This window comes from Anneissia japonica, unplaced genomic scaffold (genome assembly GCF_011630105.1).
Source record: "Anneissia japonica isolate Jap-2015-1 unplaced genomic scaffold, ASM1163010v1 scaffold1881_len754168_cov175, whole genome shotgun sequence".
NCBI classification, from domain to species: Eukaryota; Metazoa; Echinodermata; class Crinoidea; order Comatulida; family Comatulidae; genus Anneissia; species Anneissia japonica.
In genome coordinates, this window is record NW_022757845.1 from 9,469 (window position 1) to 22,791 (window position 13,323).

Sequence of the window (13,323 nt, forward strand, 5' to 3'; positions counted from 1 at the left end):
GAAAAAAACTGTTTTGAGAGGATAATGTGACAATTGTATTAGACACATCATAAATGTTAGTAGGCCCAGCAATAATTATAATAAATCAACAGAATCCATGAATTCGAAAGAGAGGTGTCCCAGGAAGGGATTTTCACAGACTGAGGAACCACCCACCTCAGCCCCACCATGGCTATGATTAGGGCACTTTCATACTTGAATTTGAATATATTTTCCTTTTGTTTTTTTTCCTCAAAAAAAAAAAAATTAAAATTATCTAAAATAGTGATAATCACGAAAAAGGGCATGAAAAACCAGATCACATTCTAAAAACAAATTTATTCCCCCTCTTCTCAGCAGTCACAAGACATACTCTGAGTCAGGTGCCGACTCGATGCAGTTTAATGTCATACCCAGAAGGGCGCATCTGTTTTGTAAGGTTGAGGGGGAGGACATTTTGTGAGTCGGCACCTACCTCAGTCAGACTCACCATGGTTGGAGCTGAGGAGCGAAAATGTGAGGAAATCTAAAATGTTGATATAAAGTAGTGTTATTTTGGTTATCATCGACTATTTTGAAATTAATAATAATTAATTATTGTATTCCTTTTGGTGTTAAGGTGGATAGAGTCATTTGTTTTCAATTCAAAATCACAAGAAACTATAATTATTTGGACAGACGTAGGCCTATAATTGTACATAATCAAATGAGAAGTAAAGCGAATATGCAAGCTTTTCAGAACAACTGGCACTATCATGGAATATCATACCATGTACTTCCACTAATCTCAATGTTTAGAGATTCCAACAACTTTGCAGTTGAGACTAAATGTTTTGAAACTCCTTTTTCTTTTTGCAACGCCCAGAAATGTGTTCTCTACCACCGTGACCGACGGTACTATTTTTCAACTAGAAATTTATTACATTTTTCCTTGACAAATACGTACATTTTAAGATTTTCTCCGAGCCTATTAGGTACCTGACTTTAATTGGCAGCATTACATGCTCTGGTCCCTTGGTATGAGCGCTTGTCAGAGACCTCAAATGACTGAGTCTCGCACTAATGCGCAAGACTTGATAAGTTTAACCACTTACAGTATGTGTGGTATGTCTATAAATCCTTGGTAAGTTAATACATCTGAATAAATTGTACCTGGAAGGATATTGTTAGTCTCCTCACACTACAAAGTACGTGCAGTAACAAGGTGAATTACTGTAAATCCAATTCGTTGTTTCAGCTGTGTATGAAGACCCAATCAACATAAAACGAACATGGTTTATGTTGACTGAAACGACGTTAGCCTTAACTTTACGGATAACGTCATAATTTATTCATATTTCGTTGCGGAGTACCTTAATTTCAGGATTTTACGTGCTCGACGTACGTTATTTACGGGTTTGCGCATGCGTATTTCGATTTGTTTACAAAAGGGGCGGAGCTATCACGCTGCATGTTGGGTATTAACGTTAAAGTTAAGGTTAACGTCGTGCATCGAAAACTCCCTATTTTGTACAGCTTCACAAGCTAATGTAATTAATATGGCGTACATACTAATAATGAAGGGAAAATATACAAAAACAAAGAAGATACCAATGGTTTTTCTAATATCTATGTTTATTTACATTACTGTCTCCTGCTACTAACACATCAACCTTATATTATATTTTGGTTACCTGAAACATTATCACTATTGTTGTAGTTATTATTTTGTGCAAATATCAATGTTATACTGTATTTTCTTTCATATTACAGTACCTGACTACTGTAAATATATGTTCTATAAATGATGAGAATGAATACAGTATATTGCTCCTGTAATTTGAAAAAAAAACCCTCCCAAAATGTAATTTACAACCATAATAAATATGCCAAGCATTAATACTGTACAGTAACTTAATATAGCAAACTACAGTAATTCCACCTGATCCAATCGTTACTACACTATTTAATACCGTTATCACAGTGGCGAATCTAGGGAAGTGCGCAGGGGCACATCTTCCTAGTCGTGCCTACCCAATGAAAAAGTTCAAAGCAACAAAAATTGTGCTCAATTAGATAAAAATCACCTCATATCAACTTAGTTTGCAAGCTATCAGCCACTCACATAATCATCAAGTCCCCCACTGCTCCCCTCTCCCCCTACCACATAAAGACAACTTTTAGTGCTGCATGTATTGCATGTATGACAATGATTCTTAAAATGGAACCATGCATGTCAATACTCATTAGATTTATTTTGTCATATATACATGTACAATACACATACAATGAAATTGGGTCTGGTTCCCTAACAAACATAAAATACGAAAATTCAAACTACTGTAGTGACTTGTTCAATACCCTAATAGCGGAGTTTTACATTGTTACAAAGTTTGTATTATTTCTGAGAATAGAGGTTGTTAGGATTCTCCCAATTAAGTGCCACTACGTATTCAATACGGTATATATTATCTGTAATATGTTCCAAGACTAACATCCTTACTCAAGAAAAGCCCTTATTCAATCATATTTCTGTTGTTCCCACATGAGAAATCACATGTCAAGGAATCATACAATGTTGATCAAAATCTGATAGCATTTCAAGAAGACTAAAGTAAGTATAAAAACATGTATTCAAAATAACTACGTATTATTATAGTAAAACTTTGTAAATTGGCAGTAAATAGAATATGAAATTACAATAGAGGTTTTGACATATTTTCAACTTACATAATGTATGGCGCTGTGTAGCACTAGGCATACATAATAGCTTGTTGAGATACAGCCTTAGAGTTATCTACTAAATTTAAGCAAAAATTGTTTAAGTAGATGCTTGATTTGTTAACATTTTAAAGATAACCACTAGAGTACTCATAATTATAGGTATACTGTATATACAAATGTTACAAAACCCCAGATTAAAGAATTACATACTATGATAGCTTTAAAGTATATTTCTTATTTACAGAATCAATAACAATGCATTCAAGGTAATTAAAACAATCAACCACAGGGGACATAACCCAACAGATAATAGACCTTTCCAAAGTGTCAATTGAAACAGGCCCAGGAATACACACATGTTGTCCCATAAATGCACGTGTTAGTATAATTTTTAACAGTCGATTTGTGGGAATTTGGTAACAATATCCAAGGGGCTGGGCTTAATGGAAAGGTCCATTATTGGGGAGGGGGTGACCTTCAGTGCCAAGGCTCTTGAGTGCTTGTGGGACAATCCCACATGCATGGCCCAACCCATTGAATACCACAAAAGCTGTTGGTCATTTAATTTTGATTGACAGTCCAGCCAAAGCTCATGAGTGCTTGTGGGACAACACCACATGCATGGCCCAACCCATTGAATAACACAAAATCTGTACAAAATAATAATAATACAAAATTTGTATTAACTCAGTTTAGGTAGAATATATTGCCAATTTTTATTTGAAGCTTCTTTTGATCCGCATTATCCCTGACAGGTTGATTGGAAAAGGGTTGACGTAATCCTTCACTCTTTCCACTTCAACATGTTTCCAATTGTTCTCTGTGGAGGAAAATATATTGATTATAGAAAGTAATGAATTAGCTTTAAAATAATAAAGCAACTTAATGGGTTTATTGGATTCCTGTCATTAATAATGAGCTCTTGAATTTTAAGTATCAGCATTAGTACAACAGAGGAAAAAAGCATTACCATAGTGTGCATGCACAAGTTTAATGGTCCACGCAACACTAAACACACAGCAAACAGTAACAAAAACTAACTTTTAGTTTTCATATGATAGTATATGGACACAATAGGTACAGGTCTGGGATTGCTCCAGAGATGAGGCAGATGGTTGATCTTAAGAGACCACACCTTATTATTACTTTATTTATTATACTGTTTTTAAAACGTTTTTAGTTGTTAAGCGCATACAGGAAGTTCTTGCAATATACGCTATATAAATAGCAATACAGTAAAAATATAAGAATTGATCATTTTTGGCCGACTAATTATAATTTCCAGAATTTTGTAGAAACACATTACATATTTCTTTATTGTCAGTAATATTACAACTTAACCACCTATAGTTAGAAAATAAGAAAATATTTACCCGTCGACTGTTTCCATTCTTTGGTGTTTTCATTACAGGGGTTCCTTTACCCTCATCTGGTTTAGGCTTGTTTTTATTTTCAGATGGTTTGTTGGACTTCAGAAATCCTTTACCAAAAGACATCCGCGTTGAACGCCTCTTGAATTGTGGCTTTGGCGAGAAACCGATGCTAAACGCAGTGCTCTCCCGTCGTGTATTTACTACCTTGAAAGAAAAACAAAAGCATTTTTACAATTTATTATGCCAAATGCCAAAAAAAACAAACAATGGTGTAAATGTCGTCTATTTTGAAAGACATTTGAATACTCTAACCTGTGTTTTTTCAGACCCCTCCCCCACCCCCGTAGGGGGTATTTATACGCTGTCCATTATTCTTTATTTTGAATCATCGTTTTGGCAATCTGATTTTTGATTTACAAAGAGAAGAATTCTCCGTGTCGAAATTATGTTAATATGAAAAAAATCAAGATGCAAGAAAGCCGAATTGGACATAAATTTTTCTACAGAACTGTAAAAATTTAGCGTTTACCCCGCATTTATCACATAATTATCTGTAATTATAAGATTTACTTCAGTACCTCTAGTTCTTTTTTCAGAACTTCTGGTTCTTTTGGCTTCTCCTCATTTACTGATATTGTTTGGAGAGGTCTGCGACTAGGTCCGACCTTCTTTGGTTTTGGCGGCATGGCATTTGGCACTGTAAATGTGGTGGATGTCGGCGGCCGAAGCTATTATAAAGAAAACAATAAACTCTTGTGAATTGATAATTAAAAATTGAACAGAATTAAAACTTATATAAAATAATAATAATATAAATATAAATAATATAAAACTTAATAAATTAGAGATTTATTTTCCAAATTCAATAGAGCACATTTAAATCAATTCTAGCAAGCAGTTTTATTTGGATTCTGATCAAAGTTCACTTCTATTCTGTTAACTAAGCTCTGTCCACTCTATAAAATTTTCTTTTACTAGGGCTAGCACACACAAGTAGGCTAACCAAGTCTATGTGGTGAGAGGAGATACTCTACCTTTGACGACCTTTGCAGGTCATCCAACCCGTCACTCTTCCGTTTACGGGTCTGTCTTAATTGATAAGTTGGCACACCAGCTGCCCCTTCAAGGACTGCCGTGGTCTTCAGGTTAATATCTGCTTTTTCACACGCCTGTGTCTCTGCCGGATACGATGTTTGTAGATGCGGAAGGCAGAGTGTGTTTCTACGTTTTAATTCTGAAATGCGGTCCCAATCAAAGTCGTCCGGTTCCTCATTCTGATGGGAATTTGTTATGAAAAACCCTAAACGACCTGTCAATCACAAAAAAATGTAAAATTTTATTTTAATATGAATACAAGGTTTTTAATATCGACTTTTTGTCCAGATTTTTTGGTAGCCCAGCAACATACAAGACAGCTTTCAAATTGAGAACGACAGCATAGACCAAATTCACTCATTCGTGACTGCTTTAATGTTTTAAGGACGTGTATGTAGATATATCACAAATGCAAAACACAGATGCACCAATGTCTAATGCACAATACAGGTATAGTCCATGTTCTGCCTGAACATATATATTCGGCCGACAACTGTTCCAAATTTCATGACAGAATGTAAAGCACGTTTAGACACATGCAGTTAAATTAACATGACATCATTACGTTCTACATCGTCACAAATTGAAAGTTAATAACACACATTAAGTTACCTTTACCAGTTGTTGCCCTGTACTTCGGTGAATCAAATTTTTTAGATTGTAATAAATTCTGGCTGGCACTTAGCTCGTCTAAGGTTCTACTCAGACTATCCGGATAATCAGGGCCTAGGCTGCTAGCTAGGCTCAGCTGACTTCTAGTAAAGCTGTACTTGCTTGCATTTGGGTTAGCAATGCTGAGGTGAGACTGGTCTTTGCTAACAATGGAGGTTGAAGCAGGGTTAGGTTCTTGGGTCGTGTTAAGACTAGTAGATGTTTTAGACATGTTGATAATGATAGTAGTACGGCCTGTGACAAATAAAAGATTTAATGAATGATATGAATTGGTGCTTTTTTTTCATGCTAATTAAGAAATTGCTACATACAAATGTTATATGGCCAAACTGTATTTGGGTGTAATATGACATGATCATGCCCATAATTGGGTGTTACAGTATAACGACATCACCATGCCCGTATATGGGCACATCACACAAATCTGTCAAATCAAATTTGATAGTGTGGACAATGAACCTTCAAATTTAAGGTCTGTCCTGGGATTTATCCATCTCAGCTTAACAAATGTCTTAAGTCAAAGATGTCCCTAAGCAACCATTTTAAGCTGATTTATCAAACCATCTGTGCAAAATCTTAGCTTGCAAATTATTTTAGGTGGCACATGCATAAAATCAACTTTTAAATTTTAAGCAATTTTTAAAGCTAAGCAATATTGATAAATCCGGATCCAGAAATAATTGAAGTTGTGGATGTTGTTCTGGTCACCATTATCATTATCACTTATTATCATATATGCACATGCAGCAATTATAGGCCTAATAAATGTAAGAATAGCAAAGGTGTTGTCCAATTACTTTTATTGATTAAGTATCTTTTGATGATTAATGGCAAAACTCACTTTTAGACCGGGATCTTGTGCTTACTCCAGAAGCATTAGAGTCCAGGGAGGCCAGACTTGCCCTTGAGCTAGGCCTAAGATCCTCCATGCTTAGGCCTAGACTTCCATCAAGGCTATCCATTGAGTGACTAGCGGCACTTTCATCAAGCACATCACTTTTTGTACTGCTCACCGAGTTTGACTTTTCTCTGAGTTGACGGTCAGCAAAGTCAAGCTGTGAATAGATTTAGAATGGTGGGGACAGGTCTTAAGAAAAATTATGACACTAGGATATGTGAGATTAATCTCATATCTCATATGTAAGATTAATCTCATATCTCATATGTGAGATTAATCTCATAACAATGGTAGGACTTAGGTAGTTATAGTTGCACTATCTTAAGATATATGACACTAGGATATGTGAGATTAATCTCATATCTAACAAAGCAGAATAAAAATGGTAGGACACTAGGATATGTGAGATTAATCTCATATCTAACAAAACGGAATAAAAATGGTAGTTATTGTTGCACTATCTTAAGATATATATCCACACTTCAACTTTCTATGACAATTATTTCTGTGATTTAACTATATATTGGCATAATGATGTCATATCACACCCTTACATTGGAGTAATTATATCACATGTCACTCATATATGGGAAAATTAAAGATTTTTTTCACAAAAAATTTAGTGTGCCCAGACCCTTATTTATATGTGCTTAGTTGTTTGATGGACATACAGTAGTCTGCAATGGTCGTTACATTTTCAATAGAATATGTGCCATACTTTGCCCCTAGCTTTAGCTCCCAAAGGTTATAATGTCATTTGTACCTGTGTTTGGAGGGAGCGTACACGTTGCGCCAAATGTTCTTTCGCAGAACGTTCTTCCATGAGCTCTGTGTTGTCAGTGAGCGCTTTTGCATGAAGCTTTTCCAAATTGCACTTCATAACGTGATTTTCATTCTCCAATGAGAAGATCTACATAGCAAAGAGGATTAAGATTGTTAATAATAAACAATTGTTAGTTATCAAGAAAACAGGACAGTAATGACATGATGAAGCCAATAATACACAGAACTACAGTACAGTTAGAACACAATAAGATATCTGTAAAAGACTGACAGTGAGTTTAGTGATCATCAGTATTAATTGTCTACCACCCACCCTTGGTTTTCTACATCTAATGGTTGGAGACTTATATATCGCATAATACTATCTGCTTACCTTCTCTGAAAAGTTTCCTTTTTCCTTCTCCAACTCTTTCTTCATCTCTTGCAGCTTCTCATTAGCTTGTCTTTCCAGATCACTCTTGTAAGCGTTAGCGTCAGTGCAGGTCTTGGTCAAATCCTTCTGCAGCTTCTCAGCTTTTGCTTTGTACTGCTGGGCCTCTTTCTCCATACGCTTCTCTGCAAGGAAATTGTTGGTAGAATATATGAAGGGCTGTCTAAAGAAAAACATTTGCAAATATAGTATCATCATCTTTTCGAGTCAGTTTAACCAGAATGCAAAGATCTGCCTCACAACATCCTGCCAAGAATTAAGTGGACAAGGCCTTCAATATCAAATTCTATTTGTTATAATCTATAATACTAAATCCCTATACAAACAAGACCTGTCAGAACATGTTATTCAATGGGAGAAAGTGGAGGATATGATCATATTTAAAAAACATAAAAGTGTACGGCTATAGGGTACTGTAGGTGGGTTTTAGCGGAAAACAAAAACTGACTTTGTAAGTTTCATATATAATATACTTTAATATCTGTTATAAATTGATAGTACTATATCTAAAAATTGACTGACTGTAACTGTGGAGTTCCTTTTCCATCTCCTTGTGTTTTGCTGCAAGCTGTTCATTGGCAGTGATCTCCAGAACTTTCTTCTTTTCCTTCAGAGAATCCAACTCTCTCTTGCACTGCTTCTTAGTTTGTGTCAGTTCCAGCTTTGCTGCTTCAAGCTCTTGTTTGAGAAGGTCTGCCTTTACTGCTTCTCCCCTCTTTGTTGTCTCGATCTCCCTGTTGTACCTTTTGAAAAATGTAGAGTAAAATTATGAGGCAGGCCCTGGCGAAATGATTAAGTTGTCGCACAGGCCAGTATTATAAAATATGGGAGCTCAAAATTTTTTTTTATAAAAATCCAAATTTGATTTTCACTACAGATCAACAGTTTAATATCTTATTAATCATGTCACATTAGTTCGTTCAATGTGATTTTAATAGTTAATCCTATTAATGTACAGTATGCGCAAATAACTCAAGGCAATTACTCAAAATCATGTTTATAACTTGACTCTAAGAGTGCTGTACTTTCACTTTCCAATAACTTAGGCTTGAAATGTCCAAATTCAATTCAGTTGTCTGAAAATACCAATAAATTTAACTTCAATTTTATGCCTCATATTGTATCGAATTTCATCAGGTCAATAATGATGAATGATGCTACGCTACACTGTCAGTCTTGAGCTAATAATCTTCAATAAAATAAATAAATTCAAAATATGCAACTAGATACTAGTTTTCAATTTAAGATAAGATAAAAAAATGTTCTTGCCAATTTAAACAGCCAAAAATAATACTTTTTCTTTGCAATGGCCCTCAATCTGGCTAGTAATCATTGTAAGAATTTTTGTAGTGAAGAGTCTGTAAACTGTCAATACTGAATGAACCTTTTCACTAAGCTCCACCCCTTGGATATTGTTGCCGCTCACACAAAACGACAGAGTGAAGGCATACAAACAAATGTATGTATGTCAGACAAACATGTAAACATGTTCCAGGTCAGTTAAGTTCTATAAGGTCTATTGCCTCAATCTGTGTCGCATTAAAAGTTGATAATTTGATTCTTTTAAATTAGCAAGTCAAAATTTGATAGATTTAACAACAAACTGTTTTTAATGCATTGAAATTGGCAAGCATAAGGTTCAGTAAACTAACCTCTCCTGTAATTCAACAATCTCCTTCTCATGACGTTCCTCAGAATTCTTCCGGAGTTCTTCCCACTTCCTTCGCATTTCCTTGCTAGAGAATTCCATGGCACTTAGATTCTGTTCATACTGCATTTCAAGCTCATTCATCTTGTTTTTAAGCTCGGCATTCTTCTGTTTGAGTTCATCCTCTCGCTTCTGCATTGAACAATGGTTCTTTTCAGCATTTTTGTTAGACTCTTCACATAGAGTCTCTAACTCCTCTTTTAGATTTTGACATTTACGCTGTTCTCCTGACAATAGGATAGTTCCTTCCTTAATGTCCTTTATCAACCCTGCTTCCCTCTGTTCCCATTCACTGGTTTTTCTGTTAAGTTCTTCCTTCAGATTTTTGGTGAGGTTCCTCTCTTCGGTAACTTCTGTTTCTAATATAACTTTCATTTCAAGGAATTGGGCATTCTGCCTATTCATTTCTGACTGATGTTTAGAATTGGCGAGATCAAATTGTTCCTGTAGAGCATTGTTACTGCAGCTGGCGTGTTGAAGATTAGCTGTTACCTCATTCAGTTTCTCAGTCAGCTCATTGATCTTTCTGCCATTAGATTCCTTGATATTTTCAAGCTCCGTGGACAGTATTGATATTTCCTCCACAAGACCAGTGTTTTTTTCCTGCTCAGCATTTACTTTTTCTGACATGTAATTAAATTCCTCATTAACTTTACCAAGAGTTACTTCCTTTTGCCTCAGATCAGCTTGAAGACTGGTAATCACTGCATCCAAATCTGCTTTGAGTTTCTCTATCTTAGAATCTTTGTTAGCAAGGTTCCTTTGCATCTCACTCACTTTAACATCCATCTGAGATTCAAGATTCACAATTGTCTCATTTTTCATTTGAAGCTGATTCATGACCTCTTTCATCATCTGTTGATGCTCCAGTTCCATTTTATCTGACTGACTCTTAGCTAGTTCCAACTTCTCCACAACCGTCCCCTGATGTGACAGCTCTTCCCTTAAACCCCTAACCTGGTTCTCCATCTCAGCAATAATTGCTTGTTTCTCTGTCTGTACTTTCTCCAACTCTGTCCTTAACTTTTCTTTTTCATCTGTAGCTACTTTAATCTGTTGAAGTAAAAGACTTTCAGAATTTTCAAATTTTGTTTGCAAATTATTGTATTCTAAGATTCTATCTGATATCTTCTTTTCTTTAACAGACTTCTCCTCTTCAAGCTGCTCTCTAACGCTAGCTAGAATTGTTAAAGCTTCCTTTTTCTCTGATGTCACTGCAGACAACTCTTTTTGTAGTTGGTCATTCTTAGTCTGCAGCAAAACAGCCTGCTGGTTAACAGTGAAGACTGTATTCTGTAGACTTTCACATCTCTGCTGGGATCCTTTCAGGTTGGTGCTGAGGGAGGAGCACTGCTGCTTGCTAAGGTCAAGTTGCTCTGTAATCTTTGAAAGACTTGTTAAAGCTTCCTCCTTCATTGACCTCACTGAAGTCAGCTCCTTTTGTAGGTGTTCATTCTTAGTCTGCAGCAGAACAGCCTGTTGGTTCACAGTAAGGATTGTATTCTGTAGACTTTCACATCTCTGCTGGGATTCTTTCAGATCGGTGCTAAGGGAGGTACACTGTTGTCTGTTAAGTTCAAGTTGCTCTCTAACCCTGGACAGACAGCTTGAAGCTTCCTCCTTTTCCGACCTCACTGCTGTCAGTTCTGTTCTTAAGTAGTCTTTTTCAGTCTGCAGCAAAATGGCCTGCTCTTGAACAGTGTGGACAGTTTGCTGAAGGCCATTACATCTCTGCTGAGATTCTTTCAGGCTGGTGCTAAGTGTATTACACTGCTGTTGGCTATGTTCAATTTTTGTTTCCAATCCTGATATGTGGCTCTGGGCTTGGTTCAGTTGAGTTTTTACTTCCATATAATTAGCCTGAAATATAAGAGATAATATTTACATTATACTGTATAATACTTAGATAGTCACGTACAGTATATGCAAAAATGAGAGTTCACTATTTTTAAAAAATTTAACCACTCACATCAAAGGTCTTCTTGGTGTTTTCCAGTTCATCTTCCAAGTCCAGGACACGTCTGTCTGTTAGCATTCCCATCGACTCTCCCAGGCTCTTGTTCACTGAAGAAAAGGAACAGCATTTTACTTACAACCACCAGATAAATTAAATATATGACCACTAGGTAATGAGGGCTAGTACAGCTACTTTAACTATATAAGTATACTAACATGAATTCTTTTCTGCTAGCTCGCCTTCAAGCTCTGCTATTTTCTCCAGTAGAATCTGCTGTTTCTGCAGAGCTGTGTTAGATATTTCCTCTTTGGAATTCACCAGCAGCTCCATCTCTTGCCTGAGTTGGGTCACGGTATTCTGCAGTCCCTCATTGGTAAAATCTGCTTTGTGCAACGACACCTTCAGTCGCTCATGCTCTGATCTTATAAAATCATAGTTCTTCACCTGAAATTATGTAATATTATGTCTTTAATGATAAAGTGCAATATGTGATGTGTACTCACAAAACCTGGACTAAGTTGTAAGAATAAAATATCAAGTTTGATACTTTGACTGTATTATGTTCATTAACTATCTATTTATCATCTGCAAAGATTTTAACCATATCTGAAAACTACAAGTTACATTTTGTAAAGAGGAATGATTTAAATTGAGGTTTTGGTAAGTAGCACTACAGAGAAAAAAAGATTTAAATTCCACAGTGTATGCACATGTTGCTATGGCAACACATGGCTTGGAGTTTCAAGAGCTACATTCACTGTGATAATAAAATTAAAATAATCTGCAGATTTCAATTGTACTTTATAAAAAGTTTCAGATAGAAATCATTGACATACTACTGTCTGGAGCTCATCCTTCTCAGCCATCAAGTTCTCCACCTGTTTCTCAAGATGTGCCACCATTGTCCTGGATTCTCCAGTAATGGCTGTCTTCTTTCGCAGTCTTTCGAGATAAAAATGGTACAAATAATAATAATTTATAGCACTTTCTTGAAGTGCTTCACAACAAGAAAGATACATAAAAAGAAAACTTTAACAATCAAACCAACAAAGAAAGAGACACAGTGTGCAATAGTCCTTAATAATTACCTAATAACCTCTCGTTGCACTTTCTCTAGCTCCACCTTGGTTGCCTGGTGTTCATCTGCTTCATCCTGGAGATGCCGGTGGCTACTCTTGTCAGCCAACAGTTCTCGGATTTTTAATTCTGAAATATAAAAATAACCACAGCTTCAATGGGGCATTTCCTTTTCAATAAAATCATTGATGATTACTTTAGCCTATCCTTTACCATTAATAAGTAGGATACCATTTTTTGATTTGTATAAAACAAGTTTTACCTTTCAACATGTGGTTGTGGTCATTTATCATATAAATATTACAGATATGACATCATTGTAAATGTTAGCAGGGACTTCTAATTTTGGTGTTTTGCTTAAAGCCCTGTCAAGACTATCAGATTTTGTTCAAAGGAAAACTGTTGTATGCCCATATATGGTCATGATGTGCCTATATATGGTCATGATGTGCCTATATATGGTCATGATGTGCCTATATATGGTCATGATGTGCCCATATCGTCGCTCACATCACGAACTAACACAATTAAATTCAATTGTGTTACTTCGTGAAATCAAAAAAACGCATCAAAATACGCGCTGCTGTCGTTAAGCACTTTTTGTGTGGTAAAGAATACAAAATTGCTTGACAACCAATATGCACTCGT

The 13,323-nt window shown here is 35.8% G+C and overlaps 1 protein-coding gene across 2 annotated transcripts in view; it reads right to left on the reverse strand.

Annotated features, from left to right (window-relative positions):
• Positions 1–1,575: 1,575 nt before the first annotated feature.
• The window catches only part of LOC117124922 (nuclear mitotic apparatus protein 1-like), a 17,000-nt gene continuing 5,252 nt past the window's right edge, over positions 1,576–13,323 (reverse strand). For both annotated transcript variants that reach the window (XM_033271259.1, XM_033271258.1), the window contains 14 exons: positions 12,687–12,804; positions 12,435–12,540; positions 11,814–12,042; positions 11,611–11,705; positions 9,586–11,501; positions 8,456–8,676; positions 7,877–8,058; positions 7,484–7,630; positions 6,664–6,877; positions 5,763–6,056; positions 5,090–5,364; positions 4,634–4,783; positions 4,056–4,259; positions 1,576–3,502 (listed from right to left, as the gene is read on the reverse strand). In XM_033271259.1, the coding sequence (XP_033127150.1) occupies positions 3,467–3,502; positions 4,056–4,259; positions 4,634–4,783; positions 5,090–5,364; positions 5,763–6,056; positions 6,664–6,877; positions 7,484–7,630; positions 7,877–8,058; positions 8,456–8,676; positions 9,586–11,501; positions 11,611–11,705; positions 11,814–12,042; positions 12,435–12,540; positions 12,687–12,804 (4,187 nt within the window). In that variant the 3' untranslated portion in view covers positions 1,576–3,466. The remainder of the gene's footprint in view (positions 3,503–4,055; positions 4,260–4,633; positions 4,784–5,089; positions 5,365–5,762; positions 6,057–6,663; positions 6,878–7,483; positions 7,631–7,876; positions 8,059–8,455; positions 8,677–9,585; positions 11,502–11,610; positions 11,706–11,813; positions 12,043–12,434; positions 12,541–12,686; positions 12,805–13,323) is intronic.